We start from the raw sequence: 20,443 nt of genomic DNA, 5'->3' as shown, positions 1-20,443 counted from the left end.
CTGACACAACACTCAGAGGAACATCGTGCATTTAATGTGTTTAATAAAGCAATGATGAGACTCTCAGAATCAGGGACCTGAAGGAAAGTGAGGAGAGTCTGATCAGCTTCTTCTGTGTCCATGGTTACAGTAATGATTTGTGGGTGTGGCTTTGAGATAGTGGAGAGGAGTTTATACCAAAAATACATACGTCTGTTAAAGTCCAACAAACAATACAGTGAGAACATCATTAACCATTGTGTGTGTGTGTGTGTGTGTGTGTGTGCGCGTGCATGCATATGAACAGAGTGTGAACAGTGAGGTGCAGCACAGCATCAGTGCACGAGAGCAAGACACACATCAACCTGGGACTGAAAACACCACAGGTAACACACACACACACACACACACACACACACACACACACACACAATTCCCTAGAAATTTCCGTGTTTGTTTTGAAGGGTTAATGATGCAATACACTCAGTATGTTTATAACATTGATGTGGAACCTAAATAATAGATCATTAGATAAATGGTGAAATTAATCACTGTCCTGACCCCACACGCGCACACACCTCTCATGCTCTAAAATTATGTGCTGTGTTTTTCCTTTCAGAGTAAAAACTGTCAGTCATACAGCTGTTAGGATAATCACTGATATTCTGCAAATAAAATACAATTGTGTGTAAATTTAATTTTAAAAATGACATGAGAATGGGGCGAAACAGTACAAGTGCATGACAGAAGCTTCCTCACTCCCTACATCCTTCATAGTGTACACTCTCTAGGGTCCCTTTGTTCTGTTACATGTCAGTGTTGCCATGACAACAAGATACATGTGTGCTTGAGAATCAGTCTCAAAATGTACTCATGACATCATTCAGCTTCCACATGTCTGTGTCTCTCCCCCTCTCTCTTCTCTCACACACATGCACGCGCACACAGTAAGCTGGATCTGTGGTTGTTGCAGATGACGGTAAGGAACACGTTGCCGCAGCACCTGGAGTCTTGTGGCGTGTCACGGGGGGCGTTTTCAGTGTCACCAAGAGTGTTGTCGGAGCAACCGTGGGCGGAGTCACCTGGTTGGGCGGGAAAGGCCTGGAAATCACCAAATCAGCTGTCAGCTCTGTGCCTTCAGTGGGTGTTGGCCTTGTGAAGGGTGGCGTCTCAGCTGTCTCAGGGGGCGTGTCCACAGTGGCCAGCAAAGTTCCATTTACAGGCAAGAGGAAGGACAAAGCAGAGTGAGGACAAAGGAGGATAAACGATGGACTGAGACATGCAGAACAAACACTAAATCTGTGTTACTCCACCGACACAAACGTTCTCACTTCATTATTTTCATGAGTTCTGAATTTAAGCTTTAAAATGCTGGCCTTATTTCACTTCCTGTTATGGAGAGATTTTGTTTTTGAAGAAACTGTTCATTAATCTGCCTGAAAACCTCCACAAAATATGACACTTTTTAGAGGCCTTTTGTACACAGCCTCGTGTGTGTGTGTGTGTGTGTGGTGGAGACAGTCTGAGACACAGGACTTTTGTGCAATAGTAATTATGGGATGTTTTACATTTCACTGGTGTTGAGTCTGGTTGTGTTTTATTTTAATATCACAGTAAACACCAAACCACGATCACGGTTTATAAAACGATCATCATGGTGATGCTGTGTTCCTCTCAGCGTGTGGAACAGGATGATGGGACGGTGTCGAGGATCATGAGAACACTGCTGTTCCTCTGAACGACTCCACAGTCAACAACTCGTCCTTTTATTGAAACTGAGAGATCACACAGCTGAATCTCAGCACACTCCAACTGGAAATGGACTTTGAATGCACTCCAATACGTGTGTGTGTGTGTGTGTGTGTGTGTAGGTTGGATGTTGTTGTCTCTTCCAGACTGTAAATTTTTTAAATAAAAATAAAGCCATATAAGACTTTTAATAGAAAGATTCATCTAGAGTTTTAAGAACTTTATGCAAATAAAATAATTTTATTCTTTTCTCCTGTAAAAGTCTGTGGGTTCTGAAATGAAAGTTCCAGAAAGATAAAAGAAACAGCTGCTTCCCAGGAACAGTTCACTCTGGAGATGCCCGCCCAGTGCCACGGGGGTGTGGGGTGTTTCACTCTTCTGCTGGTGTGTTGTTCAGAGCTCCAGCGCCCCCTTGAGGCCCGGAGTTTAAAATATATTATTTCCTGACCCCATGACGTCATTCCAACATCTTTGAAGTACCCTCTGAGATGTTTCCATCGGTTCTGTCTCTGAGCCGGATGTTCCCCGTGTTGGGGTGAAACTGCCCCCTGCGATGGTTCCACAAACCTGCCTCGGCATCACGGTGGTCAAGGGACCGTTACCATGGCAACTGGGAAACACCCGAATACCCTGAGCTGCTTTGGGTCCCGAAATGTGACCCACTGTGAGCCGGGGCTCTTTCTACAGGCCCCAGAAATTACACGAAATTTGGGGCACTGAATTTCATCAGTGTTCTGCAGCGACACCAAGCAGAGAAGGAGTTCATTCACCCGTACACGTTTTCATAAAGACTGACATTTATAAAGCTACACAAGGTTTATTGTGTGTGTGTGTGTGTGCACTTTAATAAATGAGACCCTCGTGTCCGAAAACTTTTGACCAAATAATGTTGTGTTAGAAAGTTATTATTATTATCATCTCATTATCTGTAGCCGCTTTATCCTGTTCTACAGGGTCGCAGGCGAGCTGGATCCTATCCCAGCTGACTACGGGTGAAAGGCGGGGTTCACCCTGGACAAGTCGCCAGGTCATCACAGGGCTGACACATAGACACAGACAACCATTCACACTCACATTCACACCTACGCTCAATTTAGAGTCACCAGTTAACCTAACCTGCATGTCTTTGGACTGTGGGGGAAACCGGAGCACCCGGAGGAAACCCACGCGGACACGGGGAGAACATGCAAACTCCGCACAGAAGGGCCCTCGCCGGCCCCGGGGCTCGAACCCAGGACCTTCTTGCTGTGAGGCACCAGCTCTAACCACTACACCACCGTGCCGCCCTATTATTATGTTGTTGTTATTATATTATTACAGTGATGTTTAGTTTGTACATAAACGATATCTCCTACTGTATTTTATTATAAATTAATTATTTTATATTCTATGTTTTGTTCTGTTTCAGCGCCAGTGCCGTTTCTCAGCGCGCCTGCCGCATTTTTGTTCAGGCACTTTCACAGACGCTCTGTTTTGGGGTCCTTCGCTGAAGCCGCGCGCCACTCGCACTCTCGCCTCCGACCATTTTGAATGTGTTTTTAAGCTGTTAGTGGTGAGTGTTTATCGCGCTCCTGTGGCGGTAGGTGATTATATCAGTGTATCGGGGCACTGCGCCGGGCTGTTCGCAGACAGAAACAGCGATGAATCTTGAATTGCTCGGTAAGTGGCTCGCGCTGCATTTCCCCTTTCACACTGTTTGAATGTATGTTAGCTCAGCTAGCAATCACGAAGCGACATGTTTTCCTCACACCCACATTCCAACAGGCCCCGCCTCCTGCCCCCGCATTGGCTGGTTTAACTGTTCAGCCTGTCTATTTGGAGGAACTGTGGAATATCAGCCAATTACGAGTCAAGAGGCGGGAATTAAGTCGCCGATTCTTGAACAGGAGGCGGGCTGTGCTGGAATACGGGTGGGGAATTATTAGTTGCGTTCTCCAGTTTATTAGCTTGTTGTTTGCGAGCAGCCAGTGTTGGTGTAAATCATCTTAAATATCAGTGATCCGTTTATTTAAAAATAAATTAGTCAGTATTTTCCAGAACACTGCGGTATTTGTCCGTGTGTTGATTTGTTCATGACATAATTATGTACCTGTATTACTCTGAAAAGTGCATTTAATAACTGCTTAATTCTAATTATTGATCATTTAAATTTGTACGCGTCTTTATTTCACATCGAAGTTGATTTACAGCTTTAATCAACCAAGAGAAGAAAAACAAACAAAATGAGAGGACATGTTAAAAAGCTGCAGGTGTTTATTACAGAGTGTGTCTGTCTGTCTCTGTGTGTGTGTCTCTGTCTGTCTCTGTGTGTGTCTCTGTCTGTCTCTGTGTGTGTGTCTCTGTCTGTCTCTGTGTGTGTGTCTCTGTCTGTGTGTGTGTCTCTGTCTGTCTCTGTGTGTGTCTGTCTCTGTGTGTGTCTGTCTCTGTGTGTGTCTGTCTCTGTGTGTGTCTGTCTCTGTGTGTGTCTGTCTCTGTGTGTGTCTGTCTCTGTGTGTGTCTGTCTCTGTGTCTGTCTGTCTCTGTGTCTGTCTCTGTGTGTGCGTGCATGTCTCGGTGTCTCTGTCTGTCTCTGTGTGTGTCTCTGTCTGTCTGTGTGCGTGCATGTCTCGGTGTCTCTGTCTGTCTCTGTGTGTGTGTGTCTCTGTCTCTGTGTGTGTGTCTGTGTGTGCACGTTTCTTCTCTCATGTTGTGTGTTTTTGTGTTCCAGAGTCGTTTGGACAGAACTACCCCGAGGTGAGGACGGAGTGTGTGTGTGTCTGATACCCACTGAGCGTCTCTCTCACAGCTGTGAGACCAAACCGAGGTGTTCGTTTACATTTACGGTGTTTATCAGGTGTCCTCCGTCCACAGAGACTGGAGCCCTGTTCAGATGGGATCAGTTTCTCTGAGGGACGTCTGTAACGTGTTTCTTATACACCCCCTCAGCGATAAAGCGATGAGGCTGAGTGCTGACATGGCCGATCTGGATGGAATAAACTCAGAGTCGAACCCTGTGAACGTTAAACCTCTGTGTGAAACAGACCTAAGCACCATGTGTTAATAATCTACAGAACAGGACCACGCCGGAGGGTTTGGGGTGCAGGAGTAGCATCGAAGCTGAAGGCTATTAGAGTTAAAGTGCTACAGCATGCAGTGTTTATCCGAGACTCCGTGTGATTAGTGTTTGCTGTGTTCAGAACAGAGTGCAGCGCTGGGACTTGACAGCTGTCGTGTTCCTGATGCAGCTGTTTCAGTGGTGTTACTGACTTTCACTGTAGTTTGGAGAGCGAGGTGGTTGTGTGTGTGTTATTTCTGTGGATTGTGCTGAGTGTTGATGAGTGTTAGTGTTCAGTCCTGTGAGTTTTGAGTGTTGTTGGCTGTTGATGTAGAGGGTTTATTGGTCATGTTTTGTTTTTGTTTTGTTTTCCTTTTTTCTTTTCCCTGACTGTTCAGTCGTGCTGCTGATGGCAGGTGCTGTTCATCACTGTGTGTGTGTAACAGGAAGCGGATGGTACGCTGGACTGTATCAGCATGGCTCTGACATGCACCTTTAACCGCTGGGGGACACTGCTCGCTGTCGGCTGTAACGACGGACGCATCGTGATCTGGGACTTCCTCACACGCGGCATCGCCAAGATCATCAGCGCTCACATCCACCCCGTCTGCTCCCTGTGGTCAGAACACACTCACCACACTGTGTGTGTCGGGGCTCATCTTGTGATTGGTTGATTTAATGACCGAGTCTTGTGTGTGTGTGTGTGTGTGTGTGTGTGAAACAGCTGGAGTCGAGATGGACACAAGCTGGTCAGTGCGTCCACAGATAACATTGTGTCTCAGTGGGACGTCCTGACTGGAGACTGTGATCAGAGGTTCCGCTTCCCCTCCCCCATCCTCAAACTTCAGTACCACCCCAGAGATGCGTAAGCTCCGCCCACTTCCTGTCTGCTCCCATCACTCGTTTCATTTTTATTGTACTTGTACAGCTCAGTCAATCGTGTGTGTGTATTAGAGACAAGGTGCTGGTGTGTCCAATGAAGTCGGCTCCGGTGCTGCTCACGCTTTCAGACTCCAATCACGTGGTCCTGCCTGTGGACGACGACTCGGACCTGAACGTGGTGGCATCGTTTGACAGGAGGGGAGAGTTTATTTACACAGGAAACGCCAAGGGCAAGGTCAGAAGACGCCCAAACCATGACATGCAGATCTCCTGCTGATCAGAGCAGGTCTCGCTGTAGGCGGGCTGGCAGCTGATGGTATAGCGAGTGCTGTGTTGATATCAGTACTAAACATTATCAGGGTTTATCATGTCACACTGACGCATCATCACACCTCAGAGTCAAACTACATCAGTCCTGTAAGGTGTGTCTATACATACTCCCTCTCTCCCTCACACACACACACACACGTGTCTCTCTTTATGGTGACAGATCTTGGTGTTGAACACGAACACTCAGGACCTGGTGGCGTCGTTCAGAGTGACCACAGGCACCAGCAACTCCACTGCAATCAAATCCATCGAGTTTGCACGGAAGGGCAGGTGAGTCCACGTCATATCCACCCTGATACACACACGCACGTGCGTTAAACTTGGAACATGGCATGCTGCAGTATTTCACGCGTTTCAGTCCTGAAGCGGCCCACAGTGTTTACTGCTCAACATTCTCACACACTTTAGAACTCGAACCTGACCTGCGGTGTCGTGTTCTGACCTCAACTGTTTCACCCACCGGAGAGCCCAACACGTTACAGAATGAAAGACCGATGGAGTGTGAAGACGGGGGGGTGTAGTATAGTGTGTATTGTCAGTGTACAGGTTGTATATTTTGGATATTGCATGAAACAGTTATTTGGGGTTTCACAGTGAGTTAATGTGGAGCCCCTGAAGGGACGCTCTGTAAAAACAGAGTGAAAGAATCTTATAAAAATGGGAAATGATCTCATGTTCATGTGAAAGTTTGCTGCTTCACAGGATTTTTTAAAATAAAGTGAGACAGTCAGTGGGTGTGGCTGTGATCATTATTAGTGAACACTTTCAGAAAAACATCTGCTCAGTACAGTGTTGAAACATCACTCCAGTATTCGGACCGTCCTCATCCCCACAGCGGTGATCCCAGCCTCTGTTCATCTCCTCCACTCTTCTAGACAGATCCTTATAACCTCTACTCAGTAATAATAGTTTCAGTGAGTCCTGCTTTGACAGTCATCCTGTTCCACTTTCAGAGCTGTTGTTGGAGTCAGAGAGATAAGAGATGATGATGATTTACAGCACTAACAGTTTTATATTCCGGCCCTTCAGAGGCTCACAGTAGTGATGATGAGGCCCCAGGGGACAATCTGACTATCACCCTGTTTTATACAGAACACCTCACCCTCACCTGGATGATTTAAATCTCTCCCCTCCCTCCTGCAGCTGTTTCCTGATTAACACAGCAGATCGCATTATCAGAGTGTATGATGGCAGAGAGATTCTCACCTGTGGGAGAGACGGAGAACCAGAACCCATGCAGAAACTACAGGACCTTGTCAACAGGTCGGTCTCTCTCTCTCTCTCTGTCTCTCTCTCTCTCTCACACACACAGGTTATAATATCAGTTTTATATATATATATATATATGTGTGTGTGTGTGTGTGCGCAGGACTCCATGGAAGCGGTGTTGTTTCTCGGGTGATGGGGAGTACATTGTGGCAGGCTCGGCTCGCCAGCACGCGCTGTACATCTGGGAGAAAAGTATCGGGAACCTGGTGAAGATACTCCACGGCACACGAGGAGAGCTGCTGCTGGATGTTGCAGTGAGACACACACACACACACACAAACATTTAGATGTTCTTATGTCCATTTTTGACACGTTTGTCCTGACAGGGAGTGAAACTGAAGTGAGTGTCTAACAGGAAGTTTTTACACAATATGAAACGTGATTTCTAAAAAAATATATTTATAAAATTTCTGTTCAGAGGAGCGAAAAAAGAAATGATTAAAATTTTTGAAAATGCCTGTCTTATTTCTACTCTGACTTTTGTGTGTGCGCGCAGTGGCATCCTGTGCGTCCAATCATCGCCTCCATCTCCAGTGGTGTGGTCTCCATCTGGGCCCAAAACCAAGTGGTGGGTAAAAAGCTTAGTGTGTGTGTGTGTGTAGGAAATTTCACAAGTGTGTGATGAATAAAGTTGTGCTTTCTTTCTGTTTTCGTATGTGTGCGCACTGGTGTTTAATAAGCTGTGTGTGTTACTTTGTCTTTATTCTACAAAAATACCTTTTTAAAAATTTATGAAGTCTCGCATATTTATAAATGTGCAGTAAGTTTCTAATTCACTATAATAGAACTAAGTGTGTGTTGCGGGTTGCAAATGGAAACGTGTTCTTGCGAGACCATATTTGTGCACGTAGAGCAGAAAGAGTCCCTCACAGGGAGGCGTGGGGTTTGAGACAAATTAAACACCATACCGGAGCCAGGTGCAGGATCGCGTCCCTTTTGCTCTTAAACACCAGTGTACTGTATTTAACCCCATTACTGTTAGAATAATCCTCTTTAACACATCACACATTAACATGAACAACTGAATGAATTATCCCTGTGGATGCCTGAGACTAACAGGACATAATAATAATATTTTTATTATTATTTATTAGTGTTTATTGCTCAGGCACGCAGCAGCTGAAGGCAAGCACACTATTGTTCTTCTTAAGTTTACTTATTCTGCCTTATTCCAACACGTTTTTTGGATCCACTCCTCCTCCTAGGGCGTTCAAGATACAGACACCGTTCCAACTCTGAGACGTCTGGCCCAAGGTGGTGTAGTGTGCTTGTATACAGATTTTGGATCAACGCGCTCGTTCTCTTGTTCTTGTTGTTTTTTCTTTTGTTTTTTTCCCATAGAGAATGAATAGGGCTCATGAATCGAATCGTCCTACTCGGACACGCTCCATCGCAGATGCACCAAACCTCATGTGATACTTCAGGCCACCTCCCCCGACACATACATGCAATCGGTTCTGACCCACACTCGTTTTTCCTTTCTTTTTGCTCATCCCTTTTTCCTCCATAGGCTTCCATTGATTTTTGGCCCCATTGAAAACGAATGGTGTTTCAGGAGAAAAACTTTCATTCTCCATCAATTTTTTTTTAACCAAGTGACCAAACTTCAAGAAACTTCACTTGATGCCTCAGGCCAAGTCCCCGCACAGATCCATCCCCTCATCCGAGACCTGCACTCGTCTTTTCCTTGGTTTTCACGCGTCTCTTTTTCCTCCATAGGCTTCCATTGATTTTTGGCCCCATTCAAATGAATGGAGTTTTGCTCAGTAACACTTCAGCACACATCCACCAAACTTCATACGGCACCTCAGGCCAAATCACCATCACACACATGATATCGGTTCTGACCCGCACTCGCCTTTCTCTTGCCTTTCATCCATCCAGTTTTTCTCCATTTTGCCGCTAATCAGTGGAAGCTTGACTGAGTCGTTCCTCCCTTCCCCCAGAGGTGATGATGCGTTTGGCAAGGATCTGCTCATCTGAGACTTTGACAGCAAATCAACTTCAACTCAATGGCCACTTTATTAGGAATACTTACACGCACACTATCAATTAGCATATAAGCATTCACGTGTTACCATGCTAGCTGTTAGCATGTTACCCATTACAATACCATGCCTGCTGTTAGCTTGCGAGTTGTTAGCATGTTCACCATTAGCATGTTATCATGAGAGCTGTTAACATGTTAGGATTAGCATGGTAACATGCAGAGTTTGCATGTTTGTTGTTAGCGAGTTCGCCTGAGCATGTTAGCATGCTAACTGTTAGCATGTCACCCTCCGCGTGTTAGCATGCTAAAAGTTAACATACTAGCCATTAGCATGTTAGCTGTCAGCATATTAGCCTTAAAGTGTTAGAATTTTAATAAATATCATGTTAATCATTAGCATGTTATCATGAAAGCTGTTAACATGTTAGGATTAACATGGTAGCATGCAGAGTTTGCATGTTTGCTGTTAGCGAGTTTGCCTGAGCATGTTAGCATGCTAACTGTTAGCATGTTAGCGGTTAGCATGTCACCCTTAGTGTGTTAGCATGCTAAAAGTTAACATACTAGCCATTAGCATGTTAACATGATGGCTGTCAGCATATTAGCCTTAAAGTGTTAACTTTAACAAATAGCATGTTAATCATTAGCATGTTAGCTGTTAGCATTAACATGCTAGCTTTTAGCATGTTAGTATGTTAACTGTTAGCATGCTAGTTGTTAGCATGTTGGCATGCTAGCTTTTAGCATGATAGCTGTTCTGCTACAGCTCAGCAAGCACACTTTGCATTTTCTCTGTGGAAATGCAGTCTAGTTATAGTAGTGTGTTTTGATGTGCTGATTGTTTGTAAGTTGAATCAGGGCTTGACATTAGCGGTAATCTGACTGGACAGGACAACTAAATGTTTGGGCCGGACAAGTCAAATCCGTATCTGCTTGTCTGATGGAATAAGTTGGATTTTTCCCAACTCTACCAGAAGTTCTGGGAGTCTCCCACATATTGATAGCGGCTCCCTGAGTGAGAGTGTGAGCGCATGCTGATTGCCCTGTCTTGCTAAGTAGACCAATCAGTGTTCTGTGTGGGTGGGCTTTACGTCTTCTCTCCCAGACCGAGTCCCCATCAGTTCAGTGTATCCAGGAGCGTCATGGCAGAGCGCCCCAAAAAAACAAAACACACTTCACCTCAGACTACACTGAGTGTCCCCTTGGCTAATAGGGGTAAAATAATGATGGTGTTGCGTGCTGTAGTGTGTGTAACAGTGACTTTAGCGTTACCTGTGGCGGGGAAAACGACTGTAAAAGACGTGTTGAGGTGAGTTTAACAGGGTTGTGTGTTCAGGTGCAGGTTATTTACGCTCACTGCTAAGGCGACATGATCAGGGCAAACTCCTTGAAGACTTCATTACAGTTCCAATGGAATATAAAACGAGTTAAATTATAATATTAATAATAACTAGAGACGACAATTCCCCTGCGGGAAACCGTGAGAGGGATGCAGTGCGTGAAGCAGTTTGGTCACGCATGTTCGCTGGCCGTGAATGTGTGACCTGCTATGACGCTACAATGCCATGATTTCTGTGTGTGCTTGAGACAGCAGCCCCTCCCCCCTCTCTGCTCCCTCACTGGCCCCAGTCGGCATGGCGACGGGCCTGAGCAGGAGCGCTGAGTCACACAAGATCTTGTCAGTTTTCTGCTGTTTTTTGCTCAGGAGCAGGCCTCGAACAACAACGATTTACTCGAAAACGAAAGCAGCTATTCACAAAATTCTTTCACATTGAGCGTCACAAGGGTCTCCTGAACACATTTGATGTAATTTTTTTTGTCCCTATTGTACAAAATGTGGCCACTAGAGCAAGTTAAAAACGAGTGACTTTTCTGATTTTGCAGCCACGTTTATAATGTGAGTCTATGGGGAAGCGCGCCTGTCCTCTCCTTACTTTCAGGCTTCTCATTCAAAAACTGTAAATCCTATCGTGTAGGTAGACACATTGTGTGAATCAGGACAAGTGTGGCTACTACTTTTGAGAAAATTGTGTGTGTAGAGTGAAAATTGTGGCTGAAAACAGTTTAAATGAGAAAGTTTGAGCTTCTTTTTCAGGCTGCCTGCACTCTAAACTCCTGAGCCCCACTGGTGTGTAACGCAATAGACACCCATTATAAAGCCGGAATTTCTCCCGATTTGCTCATGGTGTTTGAGCCGGGACTGATCCAAAAGTATAGACCCTAGCAAAAAAGTTGAATGCCCGATCCACACAGAAGTTTGTCTCCATTTTAAAGTTTGAATCATGTCTCTAGGTGAAAGCATAGCAGAGCAGCGGATGTTTGAAAAACGTTGAAGATGTGCATTGTTTTTCAATTAATTCCATAGAAATGAATGGGAAATTTTGGACGATTTTTTCGCGACTATGTTGTGAAAAAATCGTAGAATAACGAACAAAGTAACAGCATACCGAGTCCGATCGAGCCGCATGTTTTGATGTATTGTTTGTCTGTGTGCGATGTACGGTTATTGGGTTATTTGAAATCGAAATTTATACGGAAGATGAATAAGTTTAAGAAGAAGAAGAGTTTGCAGTGCTCTGCACACCCTGTGGGAGGCAATAGGTTGCAGTGCACAGCGCTGCATCACTAATAATAAGCAGTTTACATAAATAGTATTAATAGTTCATATATTTTGTCACGTGTTGTACATATAGGCCGATCTCATTTAGTTTACAGACGATAGCAAATTAATCAAGAGTGTGTTCCATATAACCGTCCCAGACAATACGGTACTGATCCCTTATACTTTTATATCTTTTAGGGATTGTTAAACATCACCATTTATATCGTAATTATTTAAGAGTTACATCTACAAAGTTCCAACAAAACTAGTTCAGTCCCCTCCGTGATCCGGCCGTGTTAGTGTTTACCAAATTCCAGGGAAGCCGAGTGCAGCGTGTGTAAAATAAATAAATAACCACGGCATAATCTTTGTAGATTATTAGACTCTAAATTAATCAAAATCAGCGAAACGGCGATCAACTACCAGAATAAAATAAAAATCTGTGGTGAATCTTCATTTCATTCGGACTCTTTGTTGTATTTTTCTTTTGTATGGTTCACATTAACACATTATCCTAAAGTGTTTCACGGGAATTTTTACGACAGTGCCGAACTCCCTCACGGTTCATTTTCATTCACAGCGTGATTTCTGCCCCCCTCGTCGTGTCCAACTCGTTTTCTTTCAGTTTTATGTCCTTTAAATTAATTTATACTGCAGGTTTTACTTGATTAACCAGGATGTAACTTTATTTCCTCCAGAATGAGTGAATTTGGAGGAGTCTAACTCTTAAAACTGCAGGTCAGGTAATGGGTTAGAGCACACACCATAATGGGGCTTTGGATAGATTCTGTTTATTGTTCCAGTTGTTTTCTCTGTACTATATTATAGACGATTGTTGTTTTCTTTGTCTGTTACAGTTAAAGTTTGCGTTTTATTGAAAAATTATAAATCATTAAAGTGTAATGAAGATCATAACTGTTCCTGCTTTTTGATAAATTTTGTTAACGGCTGTCAGTCAGCGCAGGGTGAGTGGAGAGGAGACGGGTGTATGTGCAGGAAGAGTGTCTTTATTATAAAAGAGAGAAACAAACGGGCAGATCGTGCAAAATGGCAGGCTGAATCAATAATGAAAAACAGGCAAAAAGGTTGCGTGAGGCACAGACAGACTAAACTGGGCTGGACAAGATCGCAACCCAAAACACAGAACCGAGAGCCAATAACCAGGAAGACAACGCCATAACAATGACTTGGTAATGATAAACAACGTGATATTCCATACCGTGTAGGTGTGTGTAGCGTCCTTTTATGCGCGCACTGATTGTGCTTAATCCAGGGCAGGTGCTTGTCGTTAGAGGCGTGCGCTGTTCAGAGCACGCACGAGTGAAAGTCCGTTGCGTGCGGGTGTGACAACCACTTTCCTTTCACTGAACTAGTAAATACATCGTAATAAAAAGGTTCTGGTCAGGACGAGTGAAACATCCTGCTGTTTGTCCGACTGGACTAAAGAATTAATATCGAGCCCTGTGAATAAATGCGCAATGTTTCTAAAGTCAGTGAGTAATCGTGTGAAATAATGGTGATCTCAGTCATGACCTAAAATAATCGTCGTGGTGATCTTTGCTGTAAAGATCAGCTCAACCCTGGACGTGCTGACACACACCCAGTCTCTCTGGATCTTCTCTATCTGATTAATATACTGTAGACATCTTCAGCGTTAAACTGGCTGTAAAGGTTTGCTGTGAAAATGTTTCTGACCTTCAGTTATCATGGGGCACCATGACCCCTGACCCCCGGTCAAGGCAGATTTTCTTTCTCTACACAACATTCTCACCTTTTTATCCCTGAGTAAACTCTGAACAGGCAGCTCTGCGTGGACTCTCTCTCTCTCACTCACTCACTCCTTCCCTCCCTTGCTCACTCTCCTTCCATCCCTTATTTTCTCCCTCAGCCCTAAATAAACCAGTAGTTTATAATGAGATGTGGTGAAGGTGTAATGGGTTGTTCTTTGGGTTCTCTGGGGTTCTTTAGGAGAACTGGAGTGCTTTTGCCCCCGACTTCAAAGAGCTGGATGAGAATGTGGAGTACGAGGAAAGAGAGTCTGAGTTTGACATTGAAGACGAGGACAAAAGTGAACCAGAACAGACAGGTCTCGCATGTGCACGCATGCACGTGCACATACACACACAGTTATACACACAGTCCTGTATTCTACTGCACGCTTTACAGCATCCACAAATCACATCACCGTGATGATGATGATCAAATAAATCAAAGGCTGAAAATCCTACTGGTGTGTGTGTGTGTGTGTGTTAGGAGCAAATGCTGCTGAGGATGAGGAGGTGGATGTGACCTCTGTTGATCCGATACCAGCCTTCTGTAGTAGGTCAGTAATAAGGAGAGAGAGTGCACTTCTTCAAACAGAAAACAACAGAATTTCTATCTTCACTGCCTTGACCTGTGTGTGTTGATAAAAACAGATACTGTGACACTGCACACTGTAACCATGACAACGCTGTTACCACTCTGTGTGTGTGTGTTAGTGATGAGGAGCTGGAGGATTATAAGGCACTCCTGTATTTACCCATCGCTCCTGAGGTGGAGGATCCTGAGGAGAACCCATTCGGCCCACCTCCTGATGGTCAAGGCTCCACCCCTGAGGATGGCTCCGCCCATAACACCTCCACAGACAAGAAGCAGAGACAGCCGTCAACTGATGGAGCTCCGCCTAAAAAGAAAGTTCGAACTACAACCATTGAACTGCAGGGCGTTCCCAGTGATGGTGAGAGTGTTGTCCCCTCTGTCTGTCTGTCTCTCTCGCTGTCCTGCTGTCTGTCTCTCTAAATATATATAAATAATACAAACCTGGGAGAAAGAATTATACAGGGATGAGAATTTTCCTCCAATCGGCAGATTTCTGACTTTTTCAGACCAAAATGATCGTTCTTGAGATCGATGTAAATCCGTTGAGAAATTTTCGGGGGGGGTGTATGGTTAACGATCTGTGGTCACCTTAAAATGTCTTGATTCTTGGTGGGCTCCGGGTTAACACACTCGAGTCTTTCGACGTCGTAATTAACATTCACTTTTGCGACAATGTTCGACTTAATTTGTGGTAGAATTTTCGGGAATTCCCATCGCGTGCAGTGGATAAACATAAGTGCGCATGCGCTCCACGCGTGGCTTGCAATCGTCGTTCACCGACTGTACACACTGACGATACGCATTGGTAACATCGGAAAGACACGCATTCAGGCGGGATATTTTCACATATCGACAATGGCAAAATTCCTACATAAGAAAGAAGAGGATCAAGCGAGGGAGATTGATAAAGGTGCAGGAATAAAGAACTGTTTTCGATGGGCTTGGTTAGAAAGAACACTGAATGTCGAGATCACAACGAAGCTCGGTGATCACATACAGAAAATAGACGTCCCAGGAAAAGCACTTTGCTCATTGTGTTCTGACATGATAACTGGGCTGCCAACTCTCACGCAATGAGCATGAGACACGCATTTGACTGTCTTCACACGCCATACCTCCCGATTTCTCACGCTAGAAAAAAATCTAGTTTATCTATCTGATCTTGGCTACCCATTGCGTCGCGCCAACCACTTGTGATCAATCAATTATGCCTTACGCACGGCTAAACAGGCAGAGAGGCGTTCCCTTCTGTACACACTCCCCTATGGTAGGTGGCGCATCTAATGATGCTGCACTCGCCGGAAGTTGGATAATTGCCTACCGTCAATTTAGAGGAAGAGGAGAGAGAAGAAGGTATCCGAGTTGAAGACGGGTGTCTCAGACAGGTTTGTACATATGTACGCCAATGTGTGGCGTTACTGGCGTAATTATGAACTTATATAAAGTTTCTTAATCGTTTTAGCCTATAAGTGTTGTGAGAATATTTAATGCCATATTGAGAGCTGTGTACTAGGCATGCTAAATCATTATAGGCCTACTGCCGTGCCACAGCCTCTATCTTCCCCAACAAGCAGCACGGGAGAGCACCTCCTTAGCACACGGTTATTAAGGCGCATTTTTAGTTTGTTTACTGTATGTTATCATACTTTATGACTTTATTTGAAGCCATACTGGAAATGTTGTAAAATAAAGCAAGTAAGAGATAATATTACAAATGCAAGAAGAGCCATTAGCCACCATACCTATTGTTTATTTACAGGGTATTTATTTTTAATTATTTATGATGTATGTAATTGCTCAGTTAAAGTAAATAAAGCATGGTCACCTGTAATATCAAAGAACTTGAACTTGTGAATAATAAAAAAAAGACAGAGAACAATATACTGAGGAGACAGGGTTTCAAAGAGGGCAAGACAGGTAGAGAATATTTGTCAGATAACAGGCCCTGACGAATGCTCTATTACTAATAAGAAACATAGATAAGAAATAAATTAATAAGAAATATATTAATATAGCTTATTTAAGTATGACCAAAATTTTTAAGCCCAACTTTGTGTGCACATTCCCACCTATGGCCAAGGTTCAGCTTTTTGTGTTTCAATACTGTTCAAACTTAATCATTTTAATTGTAGCACATGCACATTTTGCTTACTGTTTAAGCATTTTATTTGTTCTTTTGCTGTTGATATTTTTCCCCATGCCAATCTTCTGCTGAACCCAGTGGTGGGGAAAGCCCTTAAATGCAGTCATCTGTAGTTTTCTAGTGTGGGGGCTTTTAAGCCAAAACTTGGTGCTTTTGTTGGCCACAAGCTGAAGGCCTGGCAAGTCAGGGTGTGTAAGAATGTAGGTATGGCACAGCAGGCCACTCCAAAAATCCACCAGAATGCAGGAACATCTACTAAATCCAAAATCTCATTCATATATAGGGCAGCACGGTGGCGTAGTGGTTAGCGCTGTCGCCTCACAGCAAGAAGGTCCGGGTTCGAGCCCCGTGGCCGGCGAGGGCCTTTCTGTGTGGAGTTTGCATGTTCTCCCCGTGTCCGCGTGGGTTTCCTCCGGGTGCTCCGGTTTCCCCCACAGTCCAAAGACATGCAGGTTAGGTTAACTGGTGACTCTAAATTGAGCGTAGGTGTGAATGTGAGTGTGAATGGTTGTCTGTGTCTATGTGTCAGCCCTGTGATGACCTGGCGACTTGTCCAGGGTGAACCCCGCCTTTCACCCGTAGTCAGCTGGGATAGGATCCAGCTCGGCTGTGACCCTGTAGAACAGGATAAAGCGGCTAGAGATGAGAATATATAAATAAATAATATCTCAAGTGTGTATCTTTTATAAATGGGGTTAGCTTATCTAATGTAGCATGTTGGGGAGAATCATAGTATCGTATCTATATTTCTGATAACATTTTAGGTATGATAGCGTGTATAACTCTCCTACTTATTGCTCATTTCATGGGGGGGAATTGCTGGCCTGTGCCGCGCGGGAGCGTCTGCCCACATTTTTTAGGCCGAGATGAAGTTATAGTTTTTGGTTTTAAAAAATTTTCCAATTTGTAATGCCCATTGTACATGTCTGTTCTTTAACTCAAAATCACCGTCTCGATCTTCAGATTGCCCGTATGGTATCTGCATTACATTACACAACATCCTGTCCAGATAAAACCTCGTTAGTCCACACAGCAGTTGAAAGGGAAGTGATGAGTGATGTTGAATGTCTCATCTCATCTCATTATCTCTAGCCGCTTTATCCTTCTACAGGGTCGCAGGCAAGCTGGAGCCTATCCCAGCCGACTACGGGCGAAAGGCGGGGTACACCCTGGACAAGTCGCCAGGTCATCACAGGGCTGACACATAGACACAGACAACCATCCACACTCACATTCACACCTACGCTCAATTTAGAGTCACCAGTTAACCTAACCTGCATGTCTTTGGACTGTGGGGGAAACCGGAGCACCCGGAGGAAACCCACGCGGACACGGGGAGAACATGCAAACTCCACACAGAAAGGCCCTCGCCGGCCCCGGGGCTCGAACCCGGACCTTCTTGCTGTGAGGCGACAGCGCTAACCACTACACCACCGTGCCGCCCGATGTTGAATGTTGCCTGCTTAATATGCAAGACCTCCTGCTACCATGATAACATCAGAAGAAAGCTGAAGAGAATTATATGACAGAACTTTTTTCTGGTTTGCACTTCATTGTAAAGGATTAGAGTATTCAAAGACATGAATAGCAAAAATGCAGAAATATAATACTGTAGAGCTCGTTTATATTAAAAGGTGCATTGATTTTTTTGAAATCATCGAATGTGAATTGATTAAAGACAAGTCTCTTGTACCATATTAATCATTTTCACCTGGGAGTCACCAAGAAGGGGAAATTATTTCCAAATAAATTGCAACTTTTTGCTGATAAAAATGAATGGTTTTGGGGTTAAAAAAAAAAAATAGCCAAAAATCATTAGCTCCCGCCCCCTGGGCCCCCACCAGTGCCTGCGGCCCCCAAACCCCTGGCTTTTTTCAGACTTTTTAAATATTTTTCATTCTCATCCCTGATTATAGAAGAAGAAGCCTTTGTCACATGCACACTTGAGCTCAGTGAAATTTAATCTATGTGAAGCAGTGAACGAACACACACACGAGCAATGAGCACACATGCATACCCAGAGCAGTGGGCAGCTATGCTACAGTGCCCGGGGAGCAGTTGGGGATTCAGGGCCTCGCTCAAGGGCCCTTCAGCCCAAGGCGGCCCCACATTAACCTCACCACGTGTCTAAGTATAATACAGATATAATAAAAATCATTCTCTCAGGTTTGTTATTTTTGTTAGTCTGTATTTCATAATGTGATGATGGCTGCTCACAGAGGTTGGATTAAAGTTTGTTAAATACCTGTCTTTCTGTCTGTCTCTCAGAGGTGCACCCGTTGTTGGGGGTGAAGGGAGACGGGAAGTCGAAGAAGAAGGCGGCCGGTCGTCCGAAAGGATCGAAAGGTAAAGAGAAAGATTCGACGTTTAGACCCAAACTGTTCGACAGAGAGCGAGACGGAGGGGTGGAGTTGGACGGGGCAGGACTAAAGGGTAAGACCACACCCACCTTTGATCCTTGCTGCACGCTTGCATCCAGCCAATGCCTGCTCAAGCACAGACGCAAACCCCGCCTCCTGGGCTGAGCTACCTTGCCCCTTAAACAAAACTAAATAAAAACAGTGATTATAGCATGAGAGGCTCTGCCCTAATCCAGTGCAAAGGGGCGGGATTTTTCTGTGTGTTGGAGTTGCTTTTTCAGAAACGTTCTAGTAACTTCCTGTGGCTTGGTGCAGCTACTTCCAGCTTCCTCCCTGTCCTTCCTGCTCCGCTCCTGTACCGCTCTCCCCTTCCGTGTGTGTGTGTGTGTGTGTGTGTGTGTGTGTGTGCGTGCGTGCGTGCGTTACAGCTCTTTATGCTGAATGATGTATAAGTGCCCTTTTGTCACACACTGGTGATTTGGAATGTGTCCTCACCTGCGTGTGTGTGTGTTTTGTTAACAGGATCCCTCGTGGCTTCAGCGTACAAACCACATGATGTTCAGGGTCTGGACTGAGGGGTGAATGGGCTAAGGGACTGATGGCGTGAACCTGCAGCGCCCCCTCTCTGTGTGGAGACCAATCGCACTGTAAAACACTGTTTCAGTGCTGAGTTTGGGACGCTACATTTGGTTCGAACTGTTTCAGGATCGGTGTGAGAGACGGGATGCTTTCATTCCCCAGAACACAGCGTGTCCTGCTGATGGACAGAGATGGGGAGACAGTCTGGACATTCTTCTGTACATATTTTACCTTTCAGAACTGTCTGTGTAGTCATGGTGATTTAAAAAAAAAGCCACACCCACTGCCTGTGTGTGTGTGTGTGTGTGTGTGTGTGTGAGAGAGAGAGAGAGAGAGAGAGAGATCCTTTCTGTAGGAGTTTCTTCCCCTTTATATTCTAGGAAGGGGGGGAATTTTGGAATAAAACAATCACGGAAACTAGAACATGTCTGTAACCTGCCTGTAACGTGTGTGTAAAGCTCTGTTGTGCTGATTTTTATTCTCTGAGCCAGTCTGTTTGTGGCTGGAAAATGCCAATCACATGGATTAAAGTTTTCCGTCGCTACGACGGATTTCCGTCAACTGGGAGCGCTAAAGGTCAATAATGAGAGTGATGCAGATCCGAGGGAAAAAAAGGGGGGGTGGGCCCATAGGTCTGACACCGATGTGATTTAGAACTTCACCAAGCTGCTGTGATTGCCTGTTATTGAACCCTTTCTTGTGCTATGTTTGAGTTTATGTAAAGGAATAAGTTGTTGCGCTAGATATGCATAAATACAGCCTCCGCTACTGTCTAGTCCCGGGGAGGCTCGGCGGAGGCAGCGAGCCGCGGTGCTCGGCTTGAGTTTCGTTTCTATCGGCGGCTCCAGCCCGACTTTGCACGCTCGTAACTCGGCCAGGGGAGGTCCCAGCCTCTCCAAACTTGGCAGCCAGCGACCTCTGCCCTCTCCCCAACGAACCAGCGCTGCCAGGGCGGGCCTGCCCCACGCCTCGGGACGCGATTCACCCGGACCCGGCGCCATGGGGGGGCGAAAGGGGGCGTCGCTCCCTCGTGGCTACAGCCCCGCCCACTCAATGGAGACTCAGATCACTTGTTTTCTTAGGAAAATATAATGTATTATAGACGTATTAATAATTTGCATTTTCAAATACGAAATATTAAGTGGTTGCGCATTGCACAAAAATA

General features: G+C 44.9%; 1 protein-coding gene across 2 annotated transcripts; it reads left to right on the top strand.

Moving 5' to 3' along the window:
• Positions 1-284: 284 nt before the first annotated feature.
• Positions 285-19,839, top strand: rbbp5 (retinoblastoma binding protein 5). Of its 2 annotated transcripts, none has more exons than XM_060910300.1 (15): positions 285-365; positions 3,137-3,387; positions 4,436-4,461; positions 5,209-5,381; positions 5,487-5,627; positions 5,717-5,879; positions 6,135-6,244; positions 7,118-7,237; positions 7,344-7,497; positions 7,740-7,811; positions 13,804-13,921; positions 14,089-14,158; positions 14,316-14,554; positions 18,608-18,685; positions 19,222-19,839. In XM_060910300.1, the coding sequence occupies exons 2-15, from the start codon at positions 3,369-3,371 to the stop codon at positions 19,272-19,274; spliced, it is 1,536 nt and encodes a 511-aa protein (XP_060766283.1). In that variant the 5' UTR covers positions 285-365; positions 3,137-3,368; the 3' UTR covers positions 19,275-19,839. The 2 variants fall into 2 exon arrangements, with proteins under 2 accessions (XP_060766283.1, XP_060766282.1); XM_060910299.1 differs by having other exon boundaries at positions 18,608-18,772.
• Positions 19,840-20,443: the final 604 nt, after the last annotated feature.

This window comes from Neoarius graeffei, chromosome 26, assembly GCF_027579695.1.
Source record: "Neoarius graeffei isolate fNeoGra1 chromosome 26, fNeoGra1.pri, whole genome shotgun sequence".
Lineage (NCBI taxonomy): Eukaryota > Metazoa > Chordata > Actinopteri > Siluriformes > Ariidae > Neoarius > Neoarius graeffei.
This window is presented reverse-complemented; position numbering and strand designations above follow the sequence as displayed.

What these genes read in the sequence shown, in the direction of transcription:
- rbbp5 (XM_060910299.1), top strand. An exon ending in CTACAGGACCTTGTCAACAG is followed by an intron (nt 7,238 to 7,343) that starts GTCGGTCTCTCT and finishes GTGTGTGCGCAG; the next exon opens with GACTCCATGGAAGCGGTGTT. An exon ending in ATACCAGCCTTCTGTAGTAG is followed by an intron (nt 14,159 to 14,315) that starts GTCAGTAATAAG and finishes TGTGTGTGTTAG; the next exon opens with TGATGAGGAGCTGGAGGATT.